The sequence below is a fragment of the Balearica regulorum genome, chromosome Z (assembly GCF_011004875.1).
Source record: "Balearica regulorum gibbericeps isolate bBalReg1 chromosome Z, bBalReg1.pri, whole genome shotgun sequence".
NCBI classification, from domain to species: domain Eukaryota; kingdom Metazoa; phylum Chordata; class Aves; order Gruiformes; family Gruidae; genus Balearica; species Balearica regulorum.
In genome coordinates, this window is record NC_046220.1 from 87,120,499 (window position 1) to 87,141,782 (window position 21,284).

General features: G+C 43.5%; 1 protein-coding gene across 6 annotated transcripts in view; it reads left to right on the forward strand.

Annotated features, from left to right (window-relative positions):
* The window catches only part of NEDD4L (NEDD4 like E3 ubiquitin protein ligase), a 180,043-nt gene that overhangs the window by 21,637 nt on the left and 137,122 nt on the right, over nucleotides 1-21,284 (forward strand). For 4 of the 6 annotated variants that reach the window (XM_075740794.1, XM_075740793.1, XM_075740791.1 and 1 more), the window contains exon 2: nucleotides 15,408-15,481. In XM_075740794.1, the coding sequence (XP_075596909.1) occupies nucleotides 15,408-15,481 (74 nt within the window). Of the gene's footprint in view, nucleotides 1-7,360; nucleotides 7,478-15,407; nucleotides 15,482-21,284 lie in introns of those variants that run through there. The other 2 variants (XM_075740799.1, XM_075740796.1) reach the window with 2 other exon arrangements.

The window sequence follows — 21,284 nt, forward strand, 5'->3', positions numbered from 1 at the left end:
CTGGGTGCCTTCCCATCTCCTGTATTGCAAAACAGACCTCGTTTTTTGCAAATTTCTTATTCTTGTTTCAGTTCTTATGGTATTTTATTTTGTGAGTGTTTCATTTGACTATGTTAATCATGGGGTCTCTGCAGACTTTCTTCTTTCTCTACCCTAGGAACTGAATTATTTCCTTTCTATATTGGTAAAATACAGTAATAAAAATCATTTTCTTTTAGGCAACACACATACATATGTGTGTGTATATATATGAAAATACAGGTGTTTTGCATTCACCTGACTTAGTATAATGTTTTCATTTAAACAGTTAAATCTGGAGAATATCTTGATCTACTCCAGTCAAAGAACAACAAAGAAATTGGTGAAACTCGCCAAAGCACACGAATCCAGCTCCCAATCAAATTCTGGGATTACAGCCTATATTTCATCCTTTTTACTTTTGCAGTTTATCAGGCTTGCTAGGAACCAAGTTTCAAACAAGGTCTTTTTGTCGTAAATTAATACACTGAGCACTGAAATTGTAGAATAAGGTTTACTGCCAGCAGCGTTCACTAATCTTTCTAAAATTGCATTCAGATACGTGTTTTGGATTTGTTAGCACTGCATATTGCTTTTTAACATTTTTGCTTATTTTTCCTCCGCAGCTCAAACTAGGACGAATAGGAATACATCACGTTATACCTAACAATTTACTATATTGTTAGTTAAGCAGTAATCTTCTATGGCACTGTTCTCTTAGTATGCTTAAAGTTACCATGGCTGAGTGCATTGGGGTGAATTACAGTACATGTAATAATCCAGGATTAATATTTCATGTTTGGAAGGCATAATTATTGACATTACACTCATACTTGATCTCTGGTTTGAGCAGAAGAGAAAAATCAAACTATTTAAAAAAAAAAATGAAAAACTTGGAAATTTCTTTACGTTTTGCTCTTTTCCAAATGTTGTTCAGTTTTTAGGAGCTTCTTCCCTCCTCTTGACTAAAAGTGTGTGTGGAATCAGTCAAGCTCATATATTATGTCTGGTGTTTTTCTTGTGCATATCTACAGATCTTTTGAAAACAAGAGTTCTAATTTATGCATTCCAGTGAACGAAGATAAAGTGTGTCTTGCCCTCTGCTAAAGCAGTGTGAGATCTTCAGAGCACCAGTCCTACAAGTGACTAATGCCTATTCGCATGCTGAAAATGTGCCTGATAGTGTTTTCTGAGTCTGAAGTGCTACAGTAAGAAGCTCTCCTTTTAGAGGTATTTAAGAGTCTCCCTGGCATTTTCTTGTCAGTTAGTGTAGTTTTCCTGCTATCCAGGTTTTTCCAGCAAAGCCAATTTAAGAAATTCCTTGTCCTGTTCCTCACCTGCCCTCTGGGTCATTCCCCCCGGTGAGGGAGGCAGTGATCTGTGAGTGTGTCTGTGAAATGGAGCGCTGATGGAGTCTGGGTTAGAAATAAGCCTCTGATCACAGTTTATTGTTGGATTGTGTTTTTATTGAATGCGTGTTCTGTCACTAAACAGTGCAGCCGTGATAAAGCTGCCTGTTTATGGTCACAAATCATTAAATATCTAACAAGAATATAGATTGTGGTTATATAAACAAAGTTGTGTGATCAGTTGGCAACTAATTAGGCTACTGGAATGAATACAACTAAACTTCCCCCATCTGAGAAGAGAGGGCTGCGGGGAGACCTTAGAGCCCCTTCCAGTCCCTGCAGGGGCTCCAGGAAAGCTGGAGAGGGGCTGGTGACAAGGGCAGGGAGTGACAGGCCAAGGGGAATGGCCTGAAGCTGCAGGAGGGGAGATGGAGATGGGATGGGAGGCAGAAGTTCTTCCCTGTGAGGGTGCTGAGGCCCTGGCACAGGTTGCCCAGAGAAGCTGTGGCTGCCCCCGTGTGATGATACTGTGAATATTCAAATTCAGTGTAAACAATTAACAGTAGAGTTTCTTGGAAGTACTTTGGACCTGGTGCCGTTCTGGGTGATGCCGAAAGCTTTTGCAAACCAGGAGGCATAACAAAGCACAGCTACAGGTAACCTGCTGACAGGTGACCATTCCCAGCAGCAGCGAGAGCCGTCCTTTTTCACAACAGCTTTCAAGTGCTTGCAAATACCAGTCGGACAACGTATCTCCTTGTCATTGCCCACAAATGAAACCTGAGCTTTATGTTTTCCTACCTGCCTGATTCTTAACTGCAATCGTTCTGAAGCTGTTTTTCTGAGAATTCTGGTTTTATCTGTTTCCAAGTCATCTCTAACTTGTCATTTGTAGTAGTATTATTATTTAAATTTGAAAACACTGCCTTCCCCTTGGTGCCCCAGTCTAATTTGCTGTTTGTCAGCAAACTTTTGAGATGGAGGTGATAGAAACTGGGAGGAGAGGTTGACAGACCCGAGGGTTGACATGGGCTAGCAGGAATCTCGTGAAGTTCAGCAAAGGGAAACGCACATCCTGCAGCTGGGCAGGATAACCCCAGGAGAGGATGGGTCCTGCCTGGCTGGAAGGCAGTTCTGCGGAGAATGAAGGGCCTTTGGGGCCCAGCGGAAAAGGCGCTGGGTACGAGCCAGCAGTGTGCCCTGGCAGCAAAGGCAGCCCGCGGCCTCCTGGGCTGCACGAGGCAGGGCATTGCCCGCAGAGACGGTGGAGCCTCCGTCCATGGAGATGTGTGGGACTAACTGGGCACGGCCGGGCCATCCGGCTCTACCTGCCCTGGCGCTGAGCAGATCACCTCCAGAGGTCGATCCAACCTCGTCCCTTCTGTGATTCTCTTTGAGGTCAAATGTGCTGCTTACTCATGGGCTTGCTGATACATTGGTGGATTTTTATGAGAACTGGTGATCTAATATACAGTGTTACACCTGGATGTGTGTGGCATTTTGCATAGGAAAAATCAAGGGGATTGTATTAAGTGTAGTTCATAATTTTTTCACTTTAGAAAAGTTTGAATTTTAACAGCCTGGTGGATTTCATCATATCAAACTCCACTATTTCAAGATGTTTAGTGTTTTAAAAAAAATAACAAAAATATAGCTGTATCAGAGATTGGCTTAGTTGAAAGGTGAAAACCTAATTGTCATGCTAGAAAAGGTGCTTTGAAAACAAGTCTGTTGTGTCCTTCCGTGACTTCTTATTGCAGGCTCTTAATTGGGAATTTAGACCATTCTTCATTATTGGGCAAAATTGTTAGACATTCACGGGGGAATTGGATTTTTTGTGTTTCTCTTCTGACTAATAGGTTTTGAAGTACTGCTCTCTTCTGTGTGCTGGAAAGTAATAGATCCATCCGGACATTGACCCGAGGATAATGAATATCTGAAATTAAACCAGCTGGCCTTGTTTCACTTCTGGTCGGCAAAGCTTTTACGAGTGTCAGGGCCAGCGTAATGTAATCATCCTACATGTAAAACCCTCATTCCTTTATTTTATGGTAGTTCATACTTGAAGGGCTTTTTTTGGCATGCCAGAAAGTTAGATATTTGTTTAAATAAAAGCTTGAGGTTTTAATGAATCAACTGAGTTTCTGTATCCCCTAAGGGAAGGAAAAGAAGTTACTGTCAGATTTTCCTTTATGAACTTTCTGTTTAAACTTGCAGCAAATTTTCAGTTTGGATGCAGATGATCTTGGTGCTGATCTCCGGTGCAAGGTCAGGGTTGGATGTTCGAGTTTTGTTGTGTTTTGGGTTTGTTTGTTTGTTTTCCCTTTGAAAACTAAGCCCACGTAGTCTGTGACCTGAAAGTGACTCTCCTTCTGCAAATGCACCAGTAAGTCCTAGTCAAAGCTTTGTGTATATTTTTAATAGCACAATGTAACAAATGCTTTTCCTGTTTCTTTGCTGCCACCAATGATTAAATACTTCTCTTGGCTTGTGCAGAGAAAAGCAGATTGAGGTTTCCTTTGGAAAGAGAATTTCCTATACCATAAATTTACGACGTGTACAGATGATTCAGCAAACGTACCCTCCTTCCTTGTACTACATTGGTTTTTTCTTTCCTTTGGGATACTAGCTAAATTCAGCAGATACGAGTGATCCTTGTGCTTTTTATGGCAAACCTGTTGCTATTGCAAGCTTCTCGCAGGCAGTCCTTTGTGTAGTATGAATGGCAGGCGTAGGTATTTAGACCAGGTCCTGCCTATTTAGATTGAAGTGCCGAGAAATCCAACTAACTGCCGAGCCTGAGCCCAGAAGGGGAGGAAGACAAGAGCAAGCAGTGAATAGTGGCAGCCCCTTTGGTAGAGGTCCTGAAAGTAATGGCACTTGTTTTGTCATGGTCTCTGCTGTCGGCTGGAGGGGGGAGATGGTAACCTCTGGCAGGGTTAAAAACCGGGAAGAAAGCTGTTGGATAAGAGTTTTTTTTCTTTACTGGCAGAGCTGGATCTAGAAGACATCAGTGCACAGCCTACATGAGACTACCAGAGTGTTTGAAGAGTTAGGCTGTGCAGAAAATGATGTGTCGGTTAGATGAATTCCTTTAGTGAGTGATATAAATAGATCTAAATGTTAAATAAGGAGAATAAAGTCTTGTGCAGTGCAGCAAGTCCATTAATTTAAAGTTCTTTTGCATCCTCTTAGGTATTTCTAAAAAACACAGGTGACCTGGTTCCACATGCTTGCTAAAATTGCTCAAGTATATCTAGCTGCATGGGGTTCAATGGATTTTTATAAAAATAGATTGCAGTTCACCTGCAACACTTTTTTTAAACATGCAGTAAAAATACCTTGTATAAGCAGATTTTCATGAGGTCAGTACTGTGATTTGAGCCTGTTTCCTGAGTGGGCTTTCAGTGGACTGGGAATTTTGAGTCCTCGTTCCTAAGCCTGTGGCTGGTACGTGCGTACCTTTGGTCTCCACACATTGCTCCTGATGTGTGTGTGTTCCACTTGCTCGCTTCAGTTTTGTGTGCTGTTCTGTCCACGTGCAAGAGCATGTCGTGGTATGTCCCTTGAAGACAAACTCGTGTCTTTCTGAAATTTTTCCTGGCGTTTCCTCCTGCCTCCAGCCAAGGAAAACACGAATATGGTGCCTCTTCCTAGAGGTCCTAAATCCTAGAAGTAGGACTTGAGTCATTATTGTGAAACACTTAAGAGTTTTCTGTTGTATGAGATTAAGATTCCCGCAGTTCTTTAAACCCTGCAGGTCTTTTAATGCTTACTGATGTTTGCTTAATCTGTTGATGTGATGGTTCTGGTGTGCATTAGTAAGAGATTCAGTAAAACATAATTCAATAAATTTTGTAGCATTGTGGGATAATCGGAACCTGTTAAGCATAGCCTGATGAGGAACTTGGCTTCATTCGACCATCCTGTGAACTTGAACCCCTGTGTTTTCTGACAGCCCTTTAGACTCACCCACAGAAAGAGCGTGCTGCTGAAGGTGCCGCTGCCTCCTGCGGCTCCCACACAGGGAGCTGATGGATACATACCGTGGTCTAGGCTTAAAAAGAGCAGGTCCTCCTCAACTCAAGGCACCGTCACATGAAGACGAGAAGTCAGGTTTTGCTCGGCAGCAGAATTCTGGTTTCCTCAGAATTTGGGTTTGTCTGGGGTTTTGGCACCATGTGGTGTGGGAAGCCCTTGCCTCAGCCTGGAGACTCGCTCAGGAGCACCGCAGGTGCTAGTGCTCTGTGAACTGACCCACTCCGTGCAGCCGGGAGGGTCTTTCTCACCCACATTACACGGCGCTCTGTCCTCCAAAAGCTTCTAGGTTTAGTTGCTCTGATTTTGAGATCTGCTTTAGACAAACTAATGTTTTTTTTTAAAAAAATATGTTGCATCGTGCAACAAGGGTCGAGAATTCTGCAGGGAAGAAAAGGCACAATTTGTTTTAGTCTCAGACTTTGTAAGGGGGAATGTGATCAACACTTGAAGGAAGATCTGAGCTGGGTTCCCAGGTTGCTCGTGGTGAAGCTACCTGAAATGAGATTTTAATTTCTGTGCTTCAGCCAGATAAGTAGGTGGTTGTTACCTAGTGACATTTACTCTGTTTTCCTGTGCTGAATTTCTCAGAGGAGAGTGGAGATGTGGTTCATACCCTTGCTGCCTGTTTCTCTTTTCATTGCAGAACTGAGATTTTATCAAAGACTGTTTGCAAAATTGCCACTGACAAATTTCAAGATGACTAAGATATTGCAAGAGTTGAGACTTATCACGTACTGTTGCTGTGGCCTCCAGAAAATCCCTGTGGTGTCCCCAGAGGTTGAGCTGTTCACTCCCGATGCCTCTCTCCTCCCCGCATCTCCAGAAGGAAAACCAGCTTCTCCCTGCGCCAGCTGCCCCTGCTGCTGGGAGATAATGAGGGTAGTGGTATTAATTTGTTGACTGCCTTCCTTGCTTGGCTCATGGGCTTTCTTCCAAGCTGTGGTTGCTTTTGCACGTTGCCAGTGCAGGAGTCTGAGTTCTCCCTGGCTTACTCGGCGCGCAGGCAGCTGGCATTGCCCCAGGGTGATGGCCTGCTTTGGTCCTCCCTCTTGGGTTGCCCTCACGTTGTTTGACGTTCGGTAGAGGGCTGTATGTCAGAGCAGAGGATGATCTGACTTGGTAATGCTCCGTGTAAGGTGTCGATAGCTTCCTAGAGTACGGGTTTTTTCACTCAGCTGTAACGTGGGTTGGTTTAATCCACCAAAAAATGAAAGAATCAGCATGACTCTTCTGCAGTCTAACTTGTCTTCTGTGTTTTCAGTTGCTAAAATATTTAGGAATAGCCTAATGTTGTTGGGCTTGCTATAGAAAACACTTTTGCTGTTTAAGTAGATGACAAATACTCTATTTTGTTTTGAAACTGCAAAACTAGTTGATTTTTCACAATATTGGGGAGAATTAAAGAGCAGTATGCTTGGGTGACCGCATGTTTTTATTATGTCCAGCACACCAGGGGATCTGTGTGTGCTTTTTCACTCAGGATAACAAAAGTTCCAGCAGTTAAAACACCAGGTTAAAGATTTGTTGTCTTTTTCTGTTCTGATGTATTTTGCCACCAAAACACTGAGTTAAAGATCTGTTGTCTTTTCTGTTTTATTATGTTTTGCAAACTTTTGGGTACAATAAAAATAGAGCTGAGGTGCTCAGTGGATGAAACCGGACTCACAGAGTCTCTGCGTGCAGGTAACTTTCCAGTGCAATCTGGTTTCTCTCCTTCCAGTCAGTGGAAATTTCCCTCGCAGACGCCTATCTTGGTTTGAAATCAAAAATGTCTCTACACAGAGAGAAGAAAAAAACCAAAACCAAACCAACACTCCCCCGCCGCGGTTCATGTTAAGCCTTCTTCAGGTGAAATCCTAGATTGCTGTCCTTTCACCTCGTTGCCGTGGTGATGGACATTTATTGCCTCCGTCAGCGAAACTTCCGCGTTGGCTGGCTGAGGCTGCCAGGGCCCCTCTGAGCCGCGGCAGTGGCGGAGCCTTGCGGTGGGGTGCCGGAGTCTCGTGGTGCTGGAGCCGTGGCCTGCTGTCGGCGTGGGGGTCTTGCGCCAAAGCAGCCATCAGCGCTCGGTAAGTTCGGCTCACGGTGCCGGTGTGGCGACGTCTGGGCGCGCTGCGGCTGCTCGGGCCGCTGCCCCGTTCTGGTGCCCCTGAGGCAGGTGCACGAAGGCTGGCTGGGGTTTTGTACGGCCTGGGAAATGGGAAGGGAAATTTGGCCGTCTTGAGGGATGTGACTTGCGGAAGGTTTTGTGTGCTTTCTATGAGGTGGTTGTGGAAGAACAGGTTACACGTTTAATCTGTCTGGTCTGCATGGCATCTGTTGAAATATCGGTTTGCATTGATCCAAATGTTGTGCCTTTCACATGTGTCTGTTCGCTGAAAAAAGCCAAGCTTCTAATTTTATGCCCATATCGATTGTTATTTCAGTGCCATTCTCTTACTGCATACTCTAAATGTCCCAGGGGGTTTTCTGTCCTATGGGCAGTTGATGCGTACCACTTTCCTTCTTACACCGGACTGTGGATTGCTGTGGATTTCTTCTTACATGTATTTAGAACATACAGATGTTTATTCCAAAACTTGTTTGGGTTGCTTTTTATAGCACGTCTGTTTGGCTTTAGCTGGTGTGGACTAGGCTACCTCTCCTGGATTACTGTCTGGGGGGCGAAGCTGAGGGAGGGGAGGAAGCGCACAGCCCGGGACACTGCCTTTCTGTTGTTTCCATGACTCTTCCCCAAACTTCCCAGCTCCAGGGTATTTTTTTTAAAAAGTCCTTCTGCCCTTGGATTAATACATTTTCTTTGTGTGAATGCTTTAATAGGTGTTAGGAATTACTTTGCTTTTCAGAGCACCTGGAGAAAGAAAATGTGTTGTTCATTTAAAAATGAATTAAAAAATGTGAATTGTGCACATAAATACACATACAAAAGTCTCCTAAATCGGTAGGCACATCTGTATTCTCTTACCTGTTTTCTGAGGTGAATTGGGGTCTGTTCATTGTCGGTGAAGTCTGGTTGTTGCTGCAGAATTGGCTTTTGGTTTCCTAGCGTGATTCCACCTAAATCAGCTGTGTCTTCTAAAATGGCAGTGTGAATCGCAGATGAGAAAACACAATCTGTATAAAGGTTATCCTTCAGCAAAGAAGAAAACGGTGTAACCTCTGACATTTTTTTGGGGAGGCGAGAATACATAAACTTCACGTTAATCATTGGACAAAGCAGAAGTAAGTATGGATGTGGTTGGGGCAGAACTCCACATTAATACCTAACCAGGCACTTTATGGCCTCCCTGCTGCAGTGGGCGAGGTAGGCTAAGGTTAGCAGGGCGAGGACAGAAGGAGTCTCGGCATAAATAGCTTTGACAAGTGAGGCTTCGTAAATGTTAGCATTTTACTGCTTAACTGCTAGCAGCTGTCCTGGCGCGTGTGCGCAGCTTCGGGTTTCTAGCAGCAGCGTTGCAGAATCTTTTAATCAAAGTACTCTGAACAACATAGTTTTAAATTCTGAGACATGTTCTGCAGTGTAGTTGAAAAAACCGAAGGAGGGAGGAATGCAAGTTTGGTGTCGGATCCCAGGCTGTGCCGGAGCTGGTGTCGGTGCTGCGGAGGAGCACGCCCCGTCCTCTCCTCTGGCAGCAGGAGCCGCTGGTTGCTCAACCGCAGCTCTGGAAGGCACTGGGGAGTGGCAGCGCCTGGCATGTTAAGGAGCCCCTTCCAGGCTTAGTACGCTACAGGCAGGGTTTTAAAATGATGGAAAAATTCCTTTGTGGGGTGAGCTTAACGTCTTTTTCAAACAGTGCATTTGAAAAAGAAGCTTAGGATATATGCTTGTCAAACCAAATGGAATTCAGTGGGAAACAAAAATTGCAGAGCTAGATGTCCATCTCGTCTAGCCTGCTGTTTATCAGTGACTAATACTAATTGTTTCAGACAGCGCAGGAATTGCACAGAAGGTGGATGCGGCTTAATCTTACCACCAGACGAGTACTTTGATACATATTTTCAACTCTGAGCAGAACCAGCAGAGTGCCTTTTATATATGCACTTAGCAAGATTATGAAAAGTGATTTGAAGACGGATGCAGCAGACAAGTTGCTGGTATTAACCACTGTCGGTATCATAGCATTTAAATCATCTAAGCGTCGGTTCTCTGTGGTTACCAAATATAAAATGAAGAGGAGGGAATCCAGGTCAAAAGCTCCCGTCCATGGTACTGGGGAAGTGGGGAGAGGAGAATGGATCTTGTTGATTTAAAAGATTCCCATATTCCCTTTTGTTGTTTTAGTGCAGATGCTGTTGGAAGTGGTGTGACCGTGCAACCAGTGTAGTGGGTGGTTCCTGTTGACAAGGAGCCAGGCTCTGAAAACATGCGGCATTGAATAAAGTGACCTCGGAGCACCAAGTATTAACTCATTTTGGGTAGGTTAGGGTGGGCTAGGGGAGACTGCAGACCATGAACTGTTTCTGGAGTGTTCGTGGACTGCTGCCTGTTCCTCAGAGCGTGTTGGGGACGGCAACTCGAGCAGCAAGTGGCTTTTGAATAGCTGAAGTACTCCGATAAGGACCATGCTTCTGTGAGATGGTCTCAGCTTTCCTAGCCTTGTCTTCCCTTTACCATACCCCGCTTGCATGTTCCTGCCTCCTGCTCCCTGTGATGTTGCAGGAAGGAAAATTTGGCTGCTAGTGGGAAGCTGGGGGGGTGTGGGGGGGAGGTGTTGAGTGAATGGGGGTAGGTGCTGGCCTCAGGTGTGCAGAGAGGGAGGGAGAGAGTATCCCAAGACTCTGTCCTCGAGCCTGACCACTTTGGCGGGTGGTAAGCCATTGCCTCTTCTCACTTTTTAGTGGCTGAGGGACATTAGGTACAGAAAATGACAGTTTGTGTGTTGGGAAAATTGCTTTATGAGAATGCATAGGTTATTGATTACTTAGCAAAGTCTGTCAGTCAAGACATCTAACTGTCAATAAATTGTGTTCTACTGGGTCTGCGTTCATCAGCATTGGTGTCTAGACACTTTAGGGATGTCTTTTTGCTCAGCGGCATGTCAGTTCATGTGGTACCTAAAGCTATTTATCTGTAAAGAACTCAGCATTACAGTATTGTCTTCTGGCATCTCTTTCATTTTTAAGACATGTACAGGCTAATTAAACAAGTGCCTTTAAGTCCAACAAAAAAATCTTCCTGCTCTGGCCAGGGACATCTCCAGCATCCCTTTCCACGTGGTACCCGGCGCTAGAGTCAGCGTTTGTTGGTGGCTCAGCTGCAGTGGTGTTGAAACAGGCCCTCGAGGGTTGCTCACCTCCGCTCAGCGCACCGTGCGAGTGTAGAAGCGCATGGCCGTTCCTCCTGGGAGCTCCGCTTGTGTGGTTGGCGTGCCCGCTTCCCTGAGCCAGGTCCCCACAGATCCGTGCTTGGGAACGGACAGGAGATGTGAGCAGGGTGAGGGAAATTGAGGGCACTGCCTCCTTCAAGGGCTGTATCACTGGGCACAACAGAGCCGTTATATACATACAGAAATACATACACACGTGCAAAGAGACTGCTCCCCTGGTAAAGCTACCTGCTTTCCATCAGTCAGTGGTTTAAGAACTTTCTAACGCAGCGGCTCTCTTGATGGTGCATTTCATTGTCACCAGTGAATGGATGGGTAATGCCTGACCCATTTTGGTAACAACTTATTTTTTTATCTTTCAGAACTTCCAGTGGTCATGAGGAATTTAGATGAATTTAAACAGAAAATATCTTCTCCCCCCCCTCTTTTTTTTAAACCAGTAATTTTCTGGTATAGATGTTTTCAGAATTGTATATAATGATGTATAATAAATTGTTAGATGCTTACTTTCTCCAAATCTTTAGTGAGTTTTTGCACTTCTTTCATACCTTCTTTCATCTGTCTGTTTCTTATGCTGACGACTGCAGACCTGCTTTGTATAGAAGTCCTTCGACAGGCCTAATTGTTCTCAGCAAGTTAAGATTTGTAAGTGGAGCCAATATATTTTATTAGACCACTTTATTAGAATACGTTTTGTTACACTGATAACAGTCGCAGTTGGCAAGAGTAGAAAAGCTTTTGGGCGTAGATGTCTCTTCTGATCAGCCTGGTTAACCTGCTCTGCGTGGTCTTGTTCCTTTACGCATTTTCCAAACTGGAACCCTAGCCGTATGTGTCTCCACATATCCTTCAACCTCTCTGCACGCCCTGTCTCCAGTGCATAGGATCCCAAGAACCATAGCTCCACAATGTATCACTTCTCCTTAATCCTCCAAATTTGCTTCCTCATCCTGTTCTCTGCTGGTGTCTGGGGTTTTCCTGCCTACTCAATGCGGTCAGCTCAGCCTTTGCAGGATGCGTTGGGTGGGGTGCTGATGGGCACACATGCAGGTGCTGGACCGGGCTGCGCTGGATTACTGGCTCAGGTGTGGTGCTTTCCAGGGGCATCAGTCGCACTGTGCAGAGCATGAGCAATGAGCCCAAGGCTTGTAAGAGGCATTAGCTTTACTGGCAAGTGGTCTTGGTTTATAGTTGGCTAATTTTGCAGCAATGGTTAAGTCTTTGGCTTTTCTATTATGATTTAATCCAGAGAGTGTGTCCAGATGACACAGAGCTCAGTGAAGACATTCTCCGTGCTTGTACGTAAGGGCTTCCCCATCCTGGAAATCTCGGTATTTGGAGTAAAAATAAAAGGCAAGTCAGCATTTTCTAAGCTCAGCTGAATATTACTCAGTGTTGTAAACCGAAGCCTTGAGTTTCAGATCTTGGTGCCACTTATATCTTTGCACAGCAGTGCTGGCTTTTAAGCAGCTGCCTCCTCCTACCCTTCATCCCTGGCTGGCCATTTCTTCCTCCCCTTGTCTTCAGTTGTGTTGGTGTGCCGTTCGGGGGCTCCACTGGCTCAAGGTGTTGCCCTAGGTTCAGAAAAACCTCGGTGGGAATGGAATAAACTGGATGGGAGAGCTGTTTTAAGTTGGCACTTTCCATTGAAAGAAATGTATGTGTAAGCATGTCCTTAATCTCAACGAGCATAAGTGCTGCTTAACCAAAGGTTAGCTCAGGCTCAAAGCTGCACAAGGATCACTTTATTTATCCTGGGTCTTCTCACTTCAGTGATCTTGTCTTGGCTGCTCTCTGTCGTTGTGTCCTAGGTTTACAAGAAAAACAAACCAAAATCCAAATTTTCTTTTCTTGTACAGCCTTTTCAGAGAAGGGTGAGTGCAAACGTGTCAGGCGATTGATGCTCTGTGATTCAAGTCTCTGCTGTGCCTAGCCAAGCTATCCTTTATCTGATTATGTGGTGGACAATGAGGTGAGATTACCTCCCTGTTGTGTGAAAATTTAACTCCTTTCTTTACGTAGACACAGCATGCTTGGAGGTAAATGAAGAAATTGAGACACAAGGAGCAAGCATAAGAATATGGAAAACTTATTTTTTTTTCTACCCTCCAGTCTTGCTGTTCCCTGCAGGCAGGGGTCCCGGCTAGGAAGTGGAGGTCAGGGCAATACAAATTTGAGGTGTCAGCCTGTGCACAGCTGGGACCTGCTGCTGGTACCCACTACGACCTGCCGTGATGCTTGAGCAAGCTTAACTTGGGAACCCTTCCTCTATATCATTTGAGGTTTGGTGTAGCCACATGAGCTGGAATATTCTTTCGTTATGCTTTTTACGTATATGAGCACACATGAATGCACCTGTGGTGTTATGCTGCTTCTGTGAATGCTTTTAGACACAATGATACAGATAAGAAAAATTTGGTGCATTACAGAAAAATTATTTTACAGACAAGCTGTCTGAGCAGCTACTCACGTGGTTGAGTGCTGTATATTAAGTGTCATGCTCTGCAGAAGAGCTCTTCCATCAGCCAAAATTCACTCTGCTCCTTGTATACATCATGTTGTCTAAGTATCTTACTGAAGGAAAAATTTTGAGGGTAGATAGGTGAGGTCTTGTTACTGATTGAGGTCTTTTAAAAAAATATTACACATTTCATGCATATGAAAATTTGAACAAACATTTTCAAAAGCACTGTTTCTGATTGGTAAAATGGAATTTTGAGCAGAGGCTGAGAGCCTGCATGCAGAGAGGGAACAGGGTCATGTCTTCTGGTCCATGTAATGTATGAAGTGAAACTTCAAGTATGTTTCTGAGAATCTATCTATTTAGATAGTCTGGAGCATCATTTTTTGTGTCTTGCAGAACCTGAATTAGTGATCCTTCCGTAGTTGGACTTCTTCCTGCTCTGTGATTATTTTTTTTTTCTTAAATATGATTTTTTTTTTAAATTCATTTACTACGCAGAGATGATTTCAGTGCAGAAATAAGATGCCACTCTAACAAAGTAAATGTTGGACTTTGTGGGAGGAAATCTGAGTAGCATTGATAATATAGTAACTGTCAGAAATCCCTCTTTCCGTCCCTCTCTACTTAGTATTACAACTTCTTAGCCTCTAGTTCTCCTTCAGTAAGCTCAGAATAGTCTGCATTTCTGATGGTTTTCTATGCTGTCGTCTTTTAGTGAAGGAGTTCCAATTTGGAAGTTCGTTGCCTTTTGCCTATTAAAACCACTCTGGAAGACCAAGTGTTTTATTGGCATTAACAGATTGAAAAAAGTTAACATGTAAAAAAAATTCAGTTCAATATCCACTAACATAAGTCCATTGAATTGTTCTTTTTCACATACCGCTTTGTTCACCTGTCTGGTAGGCTTTAGGCTCTTTTGGGAAGGAATCCTGTTTTCTTAACTGGAAACTACTCTGGACAGTGTTTAGTGCTGCTGGAGAGAATACCAGCAAGCACGTGTTCAGAAAGGGTTGAAATCCTCGAGCTTTTGTTCTAACGCAGCACAGTTACCAGGGCAGGACGTGTGACAGGATGAAACTCGCCCTGCAGACAGGTGCAATGAGGCTTTTGTTTTTCTTTCTCTGAAGTAATTGGTTTCTGACTCCTTCCAGAGGAATGGTACTAGGCTTTGCTTCTGGGGTGTTTCTGACCTTCCTAAATATCAAACACAGCTAACAAATCTGTGTCTCGCTTTTAACTATCTAGAGCAAATAGAGTAGGTGTAGAATGGTCATGCCATGACAAACCTGTGGGAAAATGTTATTGTTTTCTGAACAAGCTTCAGGGAAGGGAGTCTCAAATTACCGTAACTGAATCTTGGATCTTGCAGTTCTGGAAGGCTTATCAGAGGAGAAAAGGTATAACTGATACGGGTGACTGCAGAACCTGTTTCTGTAGTTCCTTTCCAGATTTAATTTTGGTGGCCTCTGTGTGCAGCAAAAATAAGCTGGTCAAATGGGGGGGGGGGGGGGGGGGGGAACAGTAAAAAATACCATTTATACCAAAGTTCCTCAGGAGTTTAACGTACTGCAGTGACATGCTGAGTATCAGGCTGATGTCCTAGTAATGCGCATCTTTGGAAATTGCCATGTGTCACTGGAAGGTGGTTTTGAGCTCTGTATATACCAAGGGGGTGAGGTAGGTTTAGACAATGGAATTTTAAGGATTTATTTTTAGTCTTGTACCCTTTTTGTAAAACTGCAGATGTCTCTCTGACCAAGAGGTATTAGCATTATTGGACAAAAGTGTTATGAATATTTTCCCTTCTGTTAGAAGAGACAACTTGAAAATCTAAGCAGAATGAATTTCTGTGGAGCGTGGATCATTTTGGATTTGAAATGGCCCTGGTCAGCAAATTGTCTTCTACTTTCATTACTATTATTGTTACTATGATGTTATTCCTGTTATCTACTCTTATTCTGCTTTTATTTAACTCTTAACAGCTCTGACCAGGGTTGAATGCTCTTCACGTTTGGATTGGGGCTGCTCTTCAGCAGATAAAGTGCATGCCTCCTCCCAAGAGGTTTTTCTATTCAAAATCCTACCTAGGAAAGACTCCTCCTATCTAAAGGCTGAGAGTTCATTCACAGCTTGACCTCTTGTGAAGTGTTGATCTTCAAAATGAATTACAGAATAAACATTAAACCTGTTTTCTTTTTTTATTAACAGGAGGAGTCTCGTATCCTCAGGGTAAAGGTGGTTTCTGGCATTGATCTAGCGAAAAAAGACATCTTTGGAGCCAGGTAGGTGTTCTGCATTGACTATTTTATGCATTTAAACAGAATAAACTTAGCGGAGCAAGGACGCTTTATAGTTGATCATAAACGTGATGAGAGATCCTATTACTTGATTACAACCAATGCAAATTACAGACTGTGTGTTGGCAAGAAAGCCATTCATCACAGCAGTGGCTGTTCATGCCCTCTCCCACTGCAGAAAGCCGTTCCCAAGTTCACCGTCTGCCTTAGCTCTGTGAGCGTGTGAGGAGCAGCTCAAACTGGGGCAGTGTTTGGCAATACCTAAAATGCCTCACAGAATGCAAGAATGACCAAAAGCCAGCAGTACCCTCTGTCTTAGAATCCCAGACTGGTTTGGGTTGGAAGGGACCTCACAGCCCATCCAGTCCCACCCCTGCCATGGGCAGGGACCCCCTCCACTAGCCCAGGTTGCCCAAAGCCCCATCCAGCCTGGCCTTGACCACTGCCAGGGAGCCAGGGGCAGCCACAGCTTCTCTGGGCACCCTGTGCCAGGGCCTCAGCACCCTCACAGGGAAGGATTTCTGCCTCACATCCCATCTCCATCTCCCCTCCTGCAGCTTCAGGGCATTCCCCTTGGCCTGTCACTCCCTGCGCTTGTCACCAGCCCCTCTCCATCTTTTTGAAGAAGCTCTGCTTTCCCTGCTGGCTTTCAGGACCAGTCTCTCTGGTGCCAGGTGTCAAAGTCTGACTTGGTAGCCAGGCTGAGTTGGCTTGGTCTCAGACTTACCCAGGTGCCACTGTTGCAGTTCCTGAGGATGGTACCTTGGAATCGTGGAATATCTCAAGTTCGAAGGGACTCATAGGGATCATTGAGACCACCTTGTAGAGAGAAATGCAAAAAAAGCATTTTCTCCTGTTCAGCCTGTGCTGCGAGAAGGCCAGGTGTAAGTACTGATTAGAAAAGAGTTCAGAGCGACCTGTGCTGACTTAGTGCTTTTCTTTTAGGCTATGGCAAGTCCAGGTTTTAATTCCAGTTGAGCTGTGAACCACCATGAGTTTTAAACTGGGGTCATGAGAGGGAAAAGAGAAGTTTTTTGGAGTGGCTAAGGCAGTCTTCATGTGATTGCTTCCCTGTTCATCTGCATATCAAAAGATGGGGCGAACAGACCATAGTTTGCACTGGTCTTTGGCCAAAATAACAATTGTCAAACAAGAAAACTGGTTTGAAATGGTCAAATGGAAAGATACAGATACAGTCACTTTGTTCTCAAGTCTTTTGTTTTGAAAGAATTAGTCACAGGTGTAGGAATAGCTTTTCTCCAAGTCTAGGCTTGCTGTGCAGTGACTTAAAGCATCGAATCAGGTAGTAATTGGAGGAGAAGCTGGTTCTGAAGCCAAAACAGACCAGAAAGCATTAATTTTTTTTTCCTGAAGGTTAATTCAGGTTTGCAATTCTTGCTATTTCAAGCCTAAGTGTGAGGAAATTCTTTACCGCAAATGCTCCAATCTACTTAGAAGTTTTTTAGAAGTTTGAAATTAGTGTTATCCAATTTAGCTGCTATTGAAATTACTGATTTCTTAATGTATAAATGAGCTTCCCTGTGGATTTTCCTGTATTTCTTTAATGATGCTTACAAATTGTTCATTAGCTTGCATATCTAGCTTGGAACTACATGAAAACAGCAATTAAAAGTTTAATCAACTTTAATTTTTTTTTGTGAAATTTGCAACAAACGTTCCTTTGGTAGCTGTGTGCAGAATATGGTAAGACAAAGCTTTTTTATTTTCTTTGCCCAAATTTGCTATTCTGAAGAACAGCTTTTGATGCTGACCACAAGCAACAAAAGAAGCAGCTCATATGTAGATGTAGTCGGACACGTAGCGCTTGCTGAGGAGACCCAAGGTAGTACTGTTAATAGTGTCGCTGGGTCGCACTATAGGAGTACTACTGCCTGCTCACGACATCAGCATCTACCTCAGGCTCCTGCAGTTGGCGTTGAGATGCTGCAGTACCAAAATAACAGAGAGGAGGAGCAAATTCTAGAGAAGAGATGGGACTAAGGCACAGAGAACACAAGATTTCTATTGTAAATACTAACCCCAGAATTGCTGTATTTATGAGCTAACTTTGCTTTTTCTAGATCACCTTTAATTTGACCTTTTCGTACGATTACAGAGTTTTAGTTTACTTGATATATTTAATTGGCTGGATTTTGTTTCTGCATTATTTCCAGAGCTTTAAATTTTACCACTTCTTTTGAAAAAAGCAAAGCTAGTGGTTGGAATATTGAATCTGCTCATTAAGGGGAACTTTATATAAATATCAAAGTGCGTGGCAAATGCACAGAAGTAATCTGAGAGAAGTGGGAATCTCTTTAGCGTTTGTTTTATTTGTTAAAGGATACACTGAAAACTTTACAGCAGAATCCCTGGCATTGTAGTATCTCCTTCAGCCATACTTCTCATAGAACTTTTGTAAATATTTAAGATGTCGTGTTCAAAAGGAATTGATAAATTGAAAAAATATCTTTTATCTTTCAAAATGCATATAGTTAAAACTAAGTAAAATTTGAACTTGGTTCTATTGATGTGGCCCTTAAATATTTACATAAATCGGTCTCAAGTCAGTAGGATTCGCAGAAAACCAGAGAGTTAAAAACATATTCCCAACTTATGTTTTTAACTTTGTCTTAAACAGTTCTCTAGTAAACGTTGAGACTAACAGCATCATGTTACAAACTTAGCGAAATGCTTGTACTGCTGTGTTGGCAAGCTTTCAGAAAGTTTTTTTTGCTAAAGTTCCAATTTGATTTTTCTGTTTGTTTTAGGGGCTTTGCATACCTTGCTGAGATACTAACATTTCATGCTGCTTGAACCTTAAGTATGCTACAGATAGTATCATTCTAACATAGCTGTTGAGTGTGTGTTGTGTAATAACTATCCCATTAACAGCTCTGTTGAGGATCAGTATGGAGTAGATGATTAAATTCTCATTTGGGGTGGTGGAGGAGGAGCATGTAATGTTTCACCTAAGCAAGAGGGTAAGGAAACTTTATGGGTGTTAGAACTGTGCACATAGGCTTTTTCCTGTGTAGTGTACTTTCAGGATCTCTAAAAAATAGCAATAACTAATCCTCTCTGTGTGTGTTTTCTCCTCTTGGTGTGGATGTAGTCCCTGACACTCTGTTGTTTCCCTCTCCCTTAAATAATTTCCATGAGATCACAAATCTTTCATGTTGATTTTTGTGATGGTATAACTTCTAGCACACAGCCAGAGGCTAACATCTGATGTCAAAGTAAATCGTTTGAATCTGTAAGTGCCGCAGGTGCTGCCTGCTGGGCGGCGCGTGGTCACCGGGACCGTTGTCAGCAGGCGCAGCGAAGGGTGGAAGGACAAGTGGCTGTGCTGAGGGTCCCCTGGGTAGGTGCAGAACACCCCTCGGTGCAGCCAGCACCGGGAGGAACAGCCGGGCTCAGCTCTTGCAGTCCTGAACCTGCTCTCCGTGCTTGTGACCGGTGTCCCTCGCAGCAGACGGCCTCCCCCTAAATCTTCTTGCTTCCCTCATTCCTGTTCTTACCTGCAGCAGTTGGAGACTGCCTGCCCCACAACTCCCTCCCTGCCCCTGGGAGGTGACTCCCAAGCATCCTCCCGGCCCGGGGCCACGCAGGCAGCGGGCTCGGGGCTGGATTTCCCTGGGCACCAGCGGTGCCTGCCATGCTGCGCGGGAGGTGGCCTCTGCCCGGGGACGCATGGGTGGAGCAGCACCCCAGCGCTGCGGCGTCTTGTCCGGCGTCCGTCCCTCCTGCACGGACGGTGCCGGGACGGCGGGAAACTCTGGGCTGTGGGTGTGCGTCAGCGAGGAAGGCCCGCAGGAGGCACTGGAGCAGAGCTCTGAGGCAGCTCCACACAATGAGTGGGCTCTGGCTTTGGAAGTTTGCTGATAAATAGGCCTTGCTTTGAAAAATAAACACTTGAGAGCAGAGGAAAATGCCTTGTGATTCATCCCAGTGTAGGTTTGAACAGGGTTGACTTACAGGGTTGAATTGTGTGTTTGCCGCTGTCGCAGCAAAGAGGCAGCACCCAAAGGCACAGCAGCGCAGTCCGAGGATTTTAACACACTCGTGGTATCCCACGTGCTATGAAACATTAGGATTTCTGTACGTCCTTCCTAACCGGCACTTCTGGATTATGGACAAATACTTTTTTTTTACTCTTTTCAGAAATTAAATCAAGTGTTGAGGACAAATTCCTGATTTTTGTGATGTCCTTTTTGGGAGGAAGAAGGTGAAGTGACTGCTAAATATTTTAGATAGTTACACACTTTAGAATGAGTTAATCTAAAGTCGTTTGAAAACGTGTTAGAATTGCAAAGTTACGGCCCCAGCAGCTGCTGTGCCTCTTGGTGGTAGAGTCACACAGGGCTTCATACTGGGGCAGAATAGTAAGTTACCATGTAACTGTGAAAGATTAACTACAAGGCAGACATCGTGTTTTGCATCTCAGTGGGTTTTTCTTACCATTTTTAATCAACTTTACCATCATAAAACACTGCCTGTAGGCTTGCAGAGTCTGAAAGCTGTTTCTTGCCTGATTAAATCCAAGGAAAGTTTCTTACCAGTGTGGAGCACTGGAGAAACGAGTATTTTTCTTCTGAAGACCGTAACAATAAAGAAAACTCAATGCTTTTGATTTTGCTTTTTTGGATTTGGCTTATGAAATCATTTAGATAGTAACTAATGATATATAAGAGTTCAGAAATGTATAGAATTATGGTTACAGTGACACAAAGGGTACTATGATGTAGAATGAAAGAATAGCTATGAGCAACCTGAGGTAGTGGTTAAATGTGATGTATTTCATCTACAGTTTTAGTTGAGGTGGATGTAAGTGGCTAGTAGTTATAAAAACTTATTTCTACACCCTGTTTTACCATTTGTTCTGTAAATTACAAGTCTTTGATATACACTGATGGCTAATAGATATTGCAAACTGGAATTTTGTGCATTTAGTATTAGCTTTGCATGCTTAACTCTGAAAGACACATTACAATCTTGTTGCTGTCTAGTGCATTGCCACATAATTTACCACCAGACATGCTGTATTATAATAGATACATTATTATTTTACATTTTTCCTTTTAATTCCCTCTCAATTTCTTAAATATAATGTCTTAATGAATTCAGCTAGTATTTGTATTCTTGTACGTAATTATGTAAATTATAATGTAATTAATCTTAGTTATGGAACATACCGAACAATTATTATTTATTGCTATTTTGTTTTTATTCACATATTAGGAATGATGCTATGAGTATCATCATGGCTGAGGCTGCCCTGTGCAAGTCTCTGCACGCACATGCAGTCACTGCCTAGAGAACTTTGGAATAGAGAATGAAATTTCCTCTCCTGTCTTTACATATTACTGAAATCTAGGTAGAAGTACTTCTCTACTAACTCAGTCTATTTGCTGAGCACAGTCTGCCTTAGCGGACAAGTTTATATCTTTCCCTGAAGGTACATCCAGTGTGGATGTGGGTTTTTGATTGGGTTTTTTTCCACTTTTAAAAAATATGAATAAGTAAAATACAGCACTTACGAAGATAGCACTGGGTGGCTCTTGGGTTGTTTGGCACAGTGGTGATACACTTCTAAATACAGTTTCTGCGTATACACACAAATGCACTCACAAGCAATAAAGGTGAATGCATATGTATAAACGAGAAGAAAATGTCTCCTAGTTGTTACTGGTTGTGTGACGTAAGCCCTTATGGTGTGGATGTTCTTCATCCAACGGGTTTGGAAAGAAAGGAGGGATTGTGTGCCTACAGTAAATGCATATGTCTGAAT